Genomic DNA, 12169 nt, shown 5'->3' with positions numbered 1-12169 from the left:
TCCGGCACGAATTTTTCTGTAAGAGTGTTTGTCAACTTCCAAAGTTCAGATCTCAATAATTTTCGCCATGTGGTTTGGAGTGCGGCAAAAAACATATACATTGTATTTACCATATGTATTTAGGAGAGGACTGTTATTAAGTTGTTATAACTTCTTGTCCAATCCACTTGTATATTTGTACAATAAAATATGTTTAAACTAAACTTTGGGAGGCTGCGATATGTTCGTGTTTGTCTCCTTGTGATAGCGCGTAACTGATGCCGACTTTATAGTGCTACCTCACTGAAACACACTGCCGCAGACACCCAGCAGGAAACCCCACCCGGTTACATTATACTAATTTGTCTCCTTGTGATAGCGCGTATCCTAAATTGCTGAGCGTTAAGCAGGGGTAGAAACTACCATTTTTACAGACTCTGGTATGTCTCGGCCAGGGGACAGAACCCAAAGCCTTCCTCACTGGGGCGAACGTTAACTAAAGGCCAAAAGTGAAGCATTGTCAATGGAGACATTAGGGAAAAGAAAGTTGTTTAGAAAGAAGAGAGAAGATAAGATCCCTGGTCGCCTCTTACGATCATGCAATTGGGACAGCAGGTACGATTCTAACGCCCTACCTGTAGGGTCTTTCAAGAAAGCACATAAAACGTTTTAAAGTTAATAAAAGTGTAAATATTACAGAAAATAAACAGTGTAAAAAGTTAAATGACTCGTCAAATGGCTTCAACGATGCCCTTCGTACTCCAAATTTCACAGATATGTCCACTTATGATCAGTCTTTAAGATAACACTTGAATAAACTGAAGTAGAGACCAATGTCTAAGTTTATTTTACAACAACATCAACCCTTCCACACTCGATAAACTATTGAGGAATTATACTCTGCGTTATTTGTGCCTGCTCCGGTTCATTGTATCGGGATACCCGGTGTGAATATTGTAGTATATAAAACCATCAACCAGAATCTAGATTTCCGGCTTTTCATCTGCATGGCTGACTGTCTTAGCTGACAGAAATAACAATTAATTAAAATCCCGCATAGCAGAACATACATTTATAGAGAAAATTCGTGTATCGCTGGCATGAATGACAGCTAGGTTTGGTAGTTTTACAAACGTTCTAGTGTTTATACAGAAGTATAAATACAAATTAGTCGTGTCTTAGCATTTAGGTCGTGTCTAAGCAAAGCCTGTGTGATTAACAACAAGAAACTAATACACAACTACAAAATTACACATATCCCTATTAAACGAGCAACGGAGCACTGGTACTAGCAGTCAGTTTACTTATATATTTGTTGAAAGTGCTTCTTATTACCGTTATCATTAAATTGTATGTATAATTATATATGTTTTATATTTTTATTCATTATTATTTCAATTTATATATTTATTCATTACTATTTTTATCTGTCTTTTGGTTTTAATTAGTCGTTATGTAGAATAAGATGTATTTATCGTTTATCTCTGCCTGTCTGTCTTACTGTCTTTCTCTATTACACTGCCTCGCTTTGTCACTACTCGTTTCTCTCTCTCCTTCTTTCCCATGCAATTTACACATTTGCGTAATATTGCCATATCTATTATATTGTATGTGTATGTATATTTGAAGAAAAGGACATCGGTAGCTAGGTTGTTAAAACTTGTGTCAAATTCCTGCGTGTGAAAGTTTCCGTTTGTGTTAATGTATCCTGGTTTAGCCTATTTCCAGACTTTTGATGTTAATTAATTTGCAGTTTAGTGACGGGAAACACGCGTGAATGTATTTGAATTTATGAAGATATTACAAAGTATGTTCTGGGTTGACGTGCAAAAAGCTAGATCGTGAGTTGCCGTCTTTCCCCCCAAGTCAGACAGACACCGAAAGTCATGTGTTAAAGATAAAAAAAAATCAACAGGGCGAAAAGTAATATTATCAAAATGCAGATGTGCTTACGAGTATGGCATTATCAAGATATGTGTAAAATGAAATTTTCATTCAAAATTATTCATTTAGGAAAGTCGCGTCCTCATTTGGCACGGAAAAGTAAAGTGTCCTATATAGGTTGTAAGCTCATTAATGTGTGTGAGGGTGTGTTTGTGTGTGTTTGTGTTTAGAAATGTATTCATTCATTCATTATTATTATTATTATTATTATTATTGTTAATATATGTATTCTCAAACATTTTCAAAACTCCCGCCCAAAACTTTAGTAACACCAGTACAATCCGGAATGTAAGAACCGGCTCATTTCCATGCTCGAATTTTAGTGTAACCCCGACCTTTAGAGTCAAGCTACGTACACATGGGGGTGTTACCTATCCTCTCATTGATATGCCCACGGCTGGTTGAAAAAGTGTACCGAAGGTAAGATTTTTTCAATCGGTAGCATAGCCCAACAGGTAACAATTTGTTCGGAATTATGACTCTAGGAGATAAGCGAGCTTAAGTTTCACGAGAGTAATCTCCCTTTGTATTGTCCGGTCTATGATTTGTTTACATTGACTGTGATAACTTGCAGTTGACATCAGTAAAATCTGTTCTTTTTTTCAAAATGAGTCATTCAACTTCCGATTAAGTATCGTGTCGGAAAAGGTTTATTTATCTACGCGGACTAGTGCACAATCATGTAGACGACGGCAAGTTACAACTTGAAAGATAATTTATTCATAAGATTTAGTATGATAAAATATATTTGAATTACAAATAAGTCTTTAAATAGATGTTTGGGAAACACGATGAAATCTGAATTAATTTGATATTGACTGTTGGGCCTGATTTAAACATATACCTCCAACATAGAACATGAAATACGTGTACGTACTATACATATATATTACCTATGGGGCAAAGAAGTAATTCCAACAGTGTGGTAATTACTTCTTTGCCCCATATACTATTTTAAGTAATTCGTATCCTATGGACAAACTCCATTAGGATCCAGTGTTATATGGGATTTTACCGTCTATATTACTTCTTTGACCCATATATATTACCTATAATATTTGATATGGCGAGTTCTGTGTTTTATCCTGAATTCGCGAAGAGGGCTGTTCGGGAGTTTAAATATGTCTAGCTACTTTGTCCAAAACTTATTATCCTAAGGTAAAGACTACCATCAATTTATTACCATTAACATTAATATGAAATATTTAACTTAAATGATGTCAGGGAAAGGTATATTGTGGATTCAAATGAAGCATTGTAAATACTATTTAAGGTTCAGCAATCAGGGTGTTTATAACGACATCCCATCTAAAATATCCAGTTAGAAAACATAGCATAACATATATGTAAACAGTTTTGTGGTGTTTTGAAAAGAAAAAAAATCCCGTTGATGGTACCCCGCTCCGTCCTCTTTCGACAGTCTCGCCATTGATGAACTTTTGTTTAGGCACCAAACCTTTGTACTTTTCTAGCTTGTAGGATTACTTTGACTTAATTTATCGTGGTTTTACTTTGTGTTCTAACGAGCAACGTATTCATGAGTGCCAAAGCTTTCCCATCATTGAGGTAGCCGATTTGCGTTAGACATGACTGAATTCAACGAAAGAAAGGAAAGATCTGCTAACAACAAAACTCACCCCAATCTTCTAAACAACTAAAACGTCATCTTACAAAATGTTTAAGGTTTTTCTACAGGCAGACATATCCACGTTTTTTGTTTTGTTAAGTAGCTGTATATTTCATTGCTAATTAATTGTAAATTGATGATGGAAGTGAGCTATGATAAATTGTAGTTAACTAGTGCCATATTCATTGTTAGAATTATTTGGCAAATTGTTAAACTGGCGTTTATAATCATGTGTTATTGTTACAGCTGATAAGGAGCCGACATGGCGGGGAATGTTGTGATATCGGCTTCCCCAAAGGAGGTTTTGGTGGACGAAACTTTTATTCTCCGTGTAACTGGACTAGGTCCGGAACAGAGAGTGACCATCCGCTCCGTGGTGGCTGAGGACGGTATGAAGTTCAGCGCATGCGGTTGTTACGTAGCAGACAGTGATGGCTGTATCGATGTCAGTGTCCAGCCTTCCTTATCCGGTACCTACACAGGTGCGCCCTCAATGTCATTTACCAAAGTAATAATACATTGAAATTGCATAAGGGAGCGAAGGCGACACGACGACAAAGGATTGATTAGATGACGTAGAGGTAACACTCCTGTCGCCATGTCGTTGTGTTATCCATTCCTCGCCATCAGGTCCCCGTTCCCTCCTCTTCGCATGCCTTCAACTAATGGGGAAGATTATAAGGAACTGGCATGTTGAATCACAAGATTAGAGTCTTTTCTAAAACTTTGAGAAATTGAAGAAATAAAAAACAATTCGGCTGCCGCAATCGCGACACTAAAGACATTTATTTTCGTCTTTACTGGTCATTGTCCTAGTCACCTCAGACTACTCCGTTGTTGGTATAGTGTAACTGGATGGGGTGTCAGGGTATTATATCCATGTTGTGACATATCGGATGCCATTGAATTGCTTCTGTCGACATTGGTCATATGAAGCCCTCGCTGCCATGTTGTTGCGTTCACGTCGCCCTTTTCCCTCCTTCTCTCTCCCTTCGTGTTTAGCCTTACCGGACACCAACGGAAAGTCCTGACTTGTCTGACAAATTCCTTGGACATCAGAAACTTCTCTAAAATTCTAAGGAAAGTATCTGGACCTAATCAGGAAAAGCCACGGGTTTTACTTTTATCACTGTCGTTCCAACGTTAACAGCTGACGATTTATAGGGAGATATTTCGAAACGTTGCATTCATATCATGTTAAATAGTTTTTACATTGAACAGATGTTTTTAAAGAAATGTACAGGTAAACTCAGAATATTGTGTTGTGTGTAAGCTTTAACCCTAACTATTCTTGGCTGTGTTGTTATGTAGGAGTTGACCAGATGGGACTTGTGTGGAGTATGTGCCAGATTCCAGGTCAGCGGCCGGGGCTACGTCTCTTTAAGAAGGACGTGACAACCCAACAAGTGCTGAAGTTTGAAGTCTACACCGAACATCGGACTTTCGATCACCTTCACGAGGTTTCAGTTTTGCCTCTGTCTATGACTAAGGTGTTCCGGTGGTACATGAGCAAGGACGTGAAGCGACTTCCGGTGGAGGTGGGAAATATAAGGGGCATGCTGTTTATACCGCCAGGTAATAGGCATGGTGTCCATGACCAGTAAATATAATTAAATTGACAACACGTCATAATTTAGTTCGTCTGAACAAGAAATGTGTTTACTATGTTTCTACTTTATCAGTTTGTGTATGCTTAATTTGTTTTATGACATTACTCATTGCCCCAATTTCTTATCCAGATGTTTACGTCTTCGTCTTAGTTTCAAGTTGTTTTCCTTCTTCTATTTAGTCTTAAAATAAATAAAATGTCTGTATTGAAACATGTTTATTTTATTGTTAGATCAATATACACAGTATATCATTTAAACTGAAGGTCACGCTAAGTTTGTCTGGTATTTACTGTAATGAGCATTACAGCTAATGGGTATACCCTTAAATGTTAATGACAATTTGAACTTGAACGTAGGCCCTGGACCATTTCCGGGGGTGCTTGATCTATTCGGCTCAGCGGGCGGGCTCCTTGAATTCCGCGCCTCCCTCTTGGCCTCCAGGGGCTTTGTCGTGCTGGCCCTGGCTTTTTTTGGTTATAAAGACCTGCCCAATCATTTTACAGAGGTCAAGAACCTCGACTACTTTAAGGTAAATACAAAATGAATGATGTTTTTAACATATGTCGGAAACTATTATAAATAATCAGGGCGATGTTGCAGGGACTGACATTAGAGTTGGTCATTTTAAAAACCGGAAATGAAAGCATTATGGTGCGCATGTGTAGGTAACAGAAAGTGCAATACAAGTATAATGCGTTATGTCACTACTGGCTCTACATTAGAACTTAAGTTAAACGTTATAGCTCTGTGTATATATACAAAATGTATACAATATACATGTATCTTCAATACCATGCGCCTATAGCACAATATAAAGTTTACACCTATCTTTACTTGTACACATGGTTTGCTCAAAGTTTAAAACTTATGACATCATACTTGTTACAGCATAAGTCTTGTTGCTAAACTAAAGCAATCTTATCCCAATGTTATACAAAGTACACCTTTTCTGTTTGTGTAGGAAGGCGCCCAGTATCTGAATGACCACCCCTATGTCCAGCCTGGGGGAATAGGAATCATCGCTGTGTCTAAAGGGGCTGAAATAGCACAACTGCTTGCTATGCATTGTCCACTGGTGAGTGTCATTTAGTCTCCAAGATTTCAGGAAAAACGAAAATTTCATTTGATTGCAATAAAGTTATGCCGTCAAACTTTTATCCCATTAAGACGTCAATGCTGAGGTTCAAATCTGATTGGTGGAATAAGAAATGACAGGTAAGCGAAAGTTTTTTGTTGGTTTACAAAATTGCAATATAGTTCGGCAGTGAGGTTATCATTATTGTCTACCAGTAGGTAAATATCATTAAGATATCATATGTAGTAAGGTGATCCTTTGTCATGGTGATGTCTGCCCACACATCTTCGTAGTGTGGTTCAAATACCTTTATATAGTGTTGGTTCGAAAAATAACGCCCTTGTTAAACATACTTCCTACCTTTGGCCTTTGTTGTTTGACTGTATTGGGGAAGAATGGAAAGGGAATTTGAGGTGTTTAGACATAAGGATTGGAAGTTCATTCTAGCTTTATTGATTGTATTTGTTGAGTTAGTTTCTTATTACAAATGAGGACGCAATAGGTAACTCCGTAAACCAACAGTCCTGGCAGTCGACGACACGGAACGGAGCGTTGCATGTGTCACAACAAATGACCCTGGACTTCTATTTAGCTGTCATGGATGTCGTGGAACTCTTGGGGATGGAGTTTGTTTTGTTCAATTTGTTTTCTACAGATATTGCAAATGGTATGATGAAAGTTGACATGCCTCACTCCCTTTTTTTACTGCTTTTTGTTTTAATTATGTTTTGAGAAAGGGAATATTAAGTATGTACCGAGTTTGTGTGAGGGTGCTTTCGAGTATGACTGCATTGTGAGTGAAATGGGTCTTATTTGTTTATGATTCAAAAGCTGTCGAAGACGAACTTATGGTGAACTATTGTGCATCTTTCAGTTTGTCTGCGACACATATTGCAGTTATGCAGCAAAAGTCTGCAACATCTATGCAGTTTATTGCTTATATATTTTACCCACAACAACCGGAATATAAAAGTATTACCTGTACGTTGTTCCAGGTGAAGGCGGTGGTCAGCATAAACGGTATACCATACGTCACACTCCTTCCATACGAACACGGTGATGACGTCATTCCGGTCGTGTCTGAGTAAGTAAACAATGTGTCTGGTCACTTCTTTACTCTAACCAATTCCTCATCCGTTATTATAACAAAATAATGTCTCCGTAAAACTTTTGTTGTTGTTTCTGTTTAGTTTCAATTCAACATTTCATTAAAGTAACACTCGCAAAAAGTCCGCCATGCGGAGGGAATCATGCGGCGCTGACCATGATTAAGTCAATCAGTACTTATAATTACCTGTCAGCGGTAACACTTGTTAAATACTAGATGGTCAAAAATATCATGTTTACAGTAATATGGTACATTGTATATCTGGTTGGATGTATTGCCACACTGCAGTCTATTCATCAATAAACAATGGCTAACGTTAGTAAACTGATGTCATGAGAGAACTCGCTTTTTTGCATGGATATTTTATCAAATGAAATTAGTTGAAATGATTAGATTTATTTGCTTTTTTAAAATATAGAGTCTTGCTGGCAAAGTGCTACAATTTTTCCCCAAAGAAATGACCCTCATCTATTTTCAGGACCAAAATGGTCCTGTTGCATGTTATGAATGACCTTGAGTTACTTTTAAAGTCAAAGTGTTAAATGGGTTAACATCTTCAATAAACTTGTTCCAATGCTTTATAAGGTCTAGAATAACGACATCCTCCCTTATAGGCTGTCGGAATATAGAGCATTTAAGTTTTTTAATAAATGACCTTGACCTTATTTCAAGGTTTCAAGGTTGAGTTGTGTTCAATTCTTTCAACAACCTCTAAAGATACATACAATCAAGAGCAATGGATATTTTGTCTGTAGCTTCTTGTTATCATATCGAAATTTTTGGGGATCGTTAGGGTCAAACTGTGAAGAAATTAATATGTTTATATACATATACCTGTATGTATATCAATAATTGTGATATCAGGTATGATATCTATGGCGGTATATTCTCTGACGAAGGACTAGTGACGAAATTCTGCTACATTTTGGATCCTGCTGGGCTATTTGAGGTAGGTCACCGATGTATTGGAATTATATATTATAACTTTAATTGAAACTAAAATAAACGCTACCGTTAGATTAAAACACGTTTTTGCCTTGTAAATTGCCCAACCTTTATACACAAAAGGCCCAATATGTTTCTGGTATATATAGGGCCAAAATGCCCCGATAATCAGGAAGACAAGAAGCTTGGTATGCATGTACAAATTGACAAAGACTAAAGATTGTAGTTAAGCAAAATCTATGCATAATTAATCAGCATTTCTGATGAAACTTGGTCAATATTTATATAAAACAATGTCAAAGGTTAAGCATAAAGACGAGCAAAATCTGCAATATGATTGGTCAACGGTTTTTTGCACAGTAAGAAGTCAAATATGGCAGCGTTTCCGATGAGATTTGGTCAATATTTATAATAATATTTTCTAATAGCGAAATATGTCAGTAATTGATAAAAAGAAAGAAATATTTTTGTTTTAAAAATGTAAGATGAATGGGGCAAATTTAATTTCTATTTTCATGGTGTGAAATAATGTTCAAACTGCAAAACGTTGTAAATTTTTAACATTTTAAATTGCTTTGTAAGTACTCTATAATTCACATTTTGCTGTATTCTACATAAAAAAAATCAAATTTAAGATAGACGTGGATATTTCATTAATTTTAATTTTAGTGCCACCTATGAGTCCTTAAAGGACGAAATGGCCGTATGATGCAGTAAAATGTTACCAAATGAGATGTTCAAATGGATGCTTCCTATTTCGTTTTTCTAGCCATGATTTTACGAAACAAGGTAACTTATGTAACCTTTTTCGTTTGTTGAGTGTAGTTGAAGAACTCACTACTACTAATAGCTATGCTGCTGAAGGAACACAGACAAGAGTAGGGAATGTGCATGGCAATTTAAATTTTATACATGATATTTCCCACTGCATAATCGTACGATGAGATTAATGTGGGTTCTGTAGACTGGGAGGAGGCTTTCTCCGGTGTTCTTCGCCTAAGAGGCGCTGGAGAAAGCTGAAAGTAAAACTCTGATATTACATATTTCCAAAACTGATGAATCTTATTAAGAACTTTTGTAAGAACGTTTGACTAAATCTGTTTTTATTGAATGTTATCTGCAGCTGTGGAAAACAGATGTAAAGCTACTGAGTATATGCAGTGGCGATGATTGTACCGTCCCCCCAGAATTACAACAACTCCAATACGACAGCTACCCAGCAAACAAGAAACAGAATATTGAACTGGTCGTGTACCACGGAGCCGGACATTTAGTAGAACCACCCTACTCGCCGTTTTGTAGGACATCTCTCCACAAAATCATGGGTGGGTATAACAAAGCCTGTCACAGTTTAAGTTATACCGCAATTGTGTAGCAAGTTTTTAATTAGACCAAATAAAAACAGTGTTTGTTTTCGGTTACCCTACCGACCCGAATTTGTTGTACCTACCCTTAATTTAGTTTGGCTATATTAAAGAAAAACAATGTTAAGGTTAGGATCAATTCCGTGTATAAACATTATAAGAAAAGGAAAAATAAAATATATTGCCTATCAACCGACCCTAATGTTTTGGTCATGTACCAGGAAACAAACATACTTTTTGTTTGGCCTTAATTTGGCAGGATATTGTCTTCCTTCAAGAATGTTCCAGAGTGAAGTAGCCAATCCTGCTATATGTAAAGTCCTAGAGTGTATAGCCACCGCCCTTCTGTAATGCTACTGTTTCCTTCCACTTAGTCAGATTATTACATGTATAGCCACTATTTTTACATGTTATGGGTTTCCGGTTGATCCTCTGTGTATTAAGATCAGCAGGTCTTAGAGATGCGGCGAAACCACAATTACATGCATAAACACAACATTCAATTATCATTTCTATGAATAAAAAAACCTGTTATGTTATTATGATGAATTAAGACTAGTAACACATTTTTACATTTATTTTCCTAATTACATGTATGTATTTTTCAGGAACAAACGTGGTATGGGGTGGAAACGCACGTGATCACGCTTACGCACAAGAAGATTCCTGGAAACGGATATTAAACTTTTTAAGGACAAACCTTGAGAAACATTCCAGGAATGTGCACCTGTCCAGTCGTCTGTGACCACAAATTATCTGTGATAGACTTTAAGGTTCAATAATCCTGACTGTAGTTCTCATATGTACATCATAGGTCTCGTGCAATATACCTAACACCATGGGAAGGCATGAAATAATATCAATTTATTGACTCATGTGCAATTTGCTGTGGCTGTGATTCTTTAAATTAAAGTTTTGTCGACATGTACGATTCAAAATTTCACTACGAATAATGGACACTTTTCGTTAGGATTTTACTGTTATACGCTGCTTACTTTAAATACTCTACAGTAACAAGGAAATATTACCGTGTCATAAACACAGACAGACAGCAGGTAAACAACAATGCAGTCAGTGCTTAAAAGTAATGTTTTTTTCCGTTTTCACTTGATTATCATGTAATAAACCAGCTATTTAATGCTTTCCATAAAAGTGAGAACTATTTGTCCATGATGCTGGTATTGGAAGGTACATATCTACATATGTCCGAGCAATGTGACCCAAAAACCGTGATTTATTTATTATGGAGTTATTAAAGCAAGACTTACATGTGTACGATAGAAAGGACATTCAAACTCAGTCCATTGGGTTTTCTTGTCATTTGCAAGATGGAAACTGCGTTTAGTTAAATTTATTAGCATCACGAGTTTAAGACATTTGAACTAATATGTATCTGTTTTTATGTTGCATACATTATAAATATTACTTTCACACAACCCTCAACAATGACCGTCAGTGCTGATGAAGAGTTTTTTAAGGCCCAATTGCACAATATGTCGTCCACTGCTATAGATACTTGCAGTTAAAGAAAACTCTGCTTCATGAAATTGTTTTTATTATACTCCTAAATAAAGTCCCGTCTGTCCTTCTCTCCGCCACACTTCACAGATACATGATCCTGTGACAAACCTTATACAAGTCGTTCGAATGCGAGTATGTTCAGTCTTAGGTCAAGGCCACTGGCCAAAATTACAATTTTACCGTCACTCTTTTGTCACCAATCTATCGGCCGAATTTGATATATATTATTATTTATGATATCTACCACATGGTTCATATGATAAACAGTTAACCACACACACACACGTATACTATTAATAATTCTAAATGTCGACTTAACATTTATAAAACGTTTTGTCATCTATGTGTTTGTGTCATATGGTTACAAAAAATAATAAAAATTAAAAAAATATAATTTTTGGGTGTTAATTTAACACCACTGTTCCATACATGTATGCCAACCGCTTTGGAAAACAATAGTCCAAGCTGTAAATTCCGAATACATACCAAATGCCAATTCTATGATCACAGCATTAACCAACTTTTCAAATCTTGTGTATTCTTGGTGGGCTTTATTTTCATTACCTCTATACATGTGTACTACTGTTACTTGGACGAGATTAACTAGCATATTCAGGAAGGTCATGGCCGGTTATACAAAAGTAAGATATGCTAAAACTGTAATTCGAACTTCAAGTCGATAAATTCTGGCATGGTATCTACAAATGAAAGATTTACATGGAGACTCTTGAAAGTATAGAAGGAGAATACAAACAGGTGGTTCGGACGGGTTAGCGTCTTCTACTTAATCAACGACACCCGCCCTGTAAATATTCCGTCTTTGCGTATTGCAGAGTTATCTTCCCTTGGGAGCAGGTATTGATTGTTACGTCATTGGTTTGTGTGAGAAAATTACGTCGTTTTCTCAAAAATTGATGACGTTACTCTCACAAACAAGTGACGTAACAATTAATCCCTCCTCCCAAGGGAAGATAACTCTGCAATACGCAAAGACGG

The 12169-nt window shown here is 36.6% G+C and overlaps 1 protein-coding gene across 1 annotated transcript; it reads left to right on the top strand.

Annotated features, from left to right (window-relative positions):
• Positions 1–2246: 2246 nt before the first annotated feature.
• LOC110441964 (acyl-coenzyme A amino acid N-acyltransferase 1-like) lies at positions 2247–11506 on the top strand. Its single transcript, XM_021485289.1, has 9 exons — positions 2247–2343; positions 3797–4032; positions 4862–5125; positions 5517–5689; positions 6122–6235; positions 7231–7319; positions 8208–8292; positions 9412–9613; positions 10261–11506. Exons 2-9 carry the CDS (start codon positions 3813–3815, stop codon positions 10395–10397), a joined length of 1284 nt encoding a protein of 427 aa, XP_021340964.1. The 5' UTR covers positions 2247–2343; positions 3797–3812; the 3' UTR covers positions 10398–11506.
• The last annotated feature ends 663 nt before the right edge of the window (positions 11507–12169 follow it).

Source organism: Mizuhopecten yessoensis, unplaced genomic scaffold (genome assembly GCF_002113885.1).
Source record: "Mizuhopecten yessoensis strain PY_sf001 unplaced genomic scaffold, ASM211388v2 scaffold716179, whole genome shotgun sequence".
Lineage (NCBI taxonomy): Eukaryota > Metazoa > Mollusca > Bivalvia > Pectinida > Pectinidae > Mizuhopecten > Mizuhopecten yessoensis.
Note: the sequence above shows the minus strand (reverse complement) of the source record. Positions and strands in the feature narration are given on the sequence as shown.

What these genes read in the sequence shown, in the direction of transcription:
- LOC110441964 (XM_021485289.1), top strand. Translation starts at nt 3,813, where the DNA reads ATGGCGGGGAATGTTGTGATATCGGCTTCCCCAAAGGAGGTTTTGGTG. An exon ending in GTCATTCCGGTCGTGTCTGA is followed by an intron (nt 7,320 to 8,207) that starts GTAAGTAAACAA and finishes TTGTGATATCAG; the next exon opens with GTATGATATCTATGGCGGTA. An exon ending in ATCCTGCTGGGCTATTTGAG is followed by an intron (nt 8,293 to 9,411) that starts GTAGGTCACCGA and finishes TGTTATCTGCAG; the next exon opens with CTGTGGAAAACAGATGTAAA.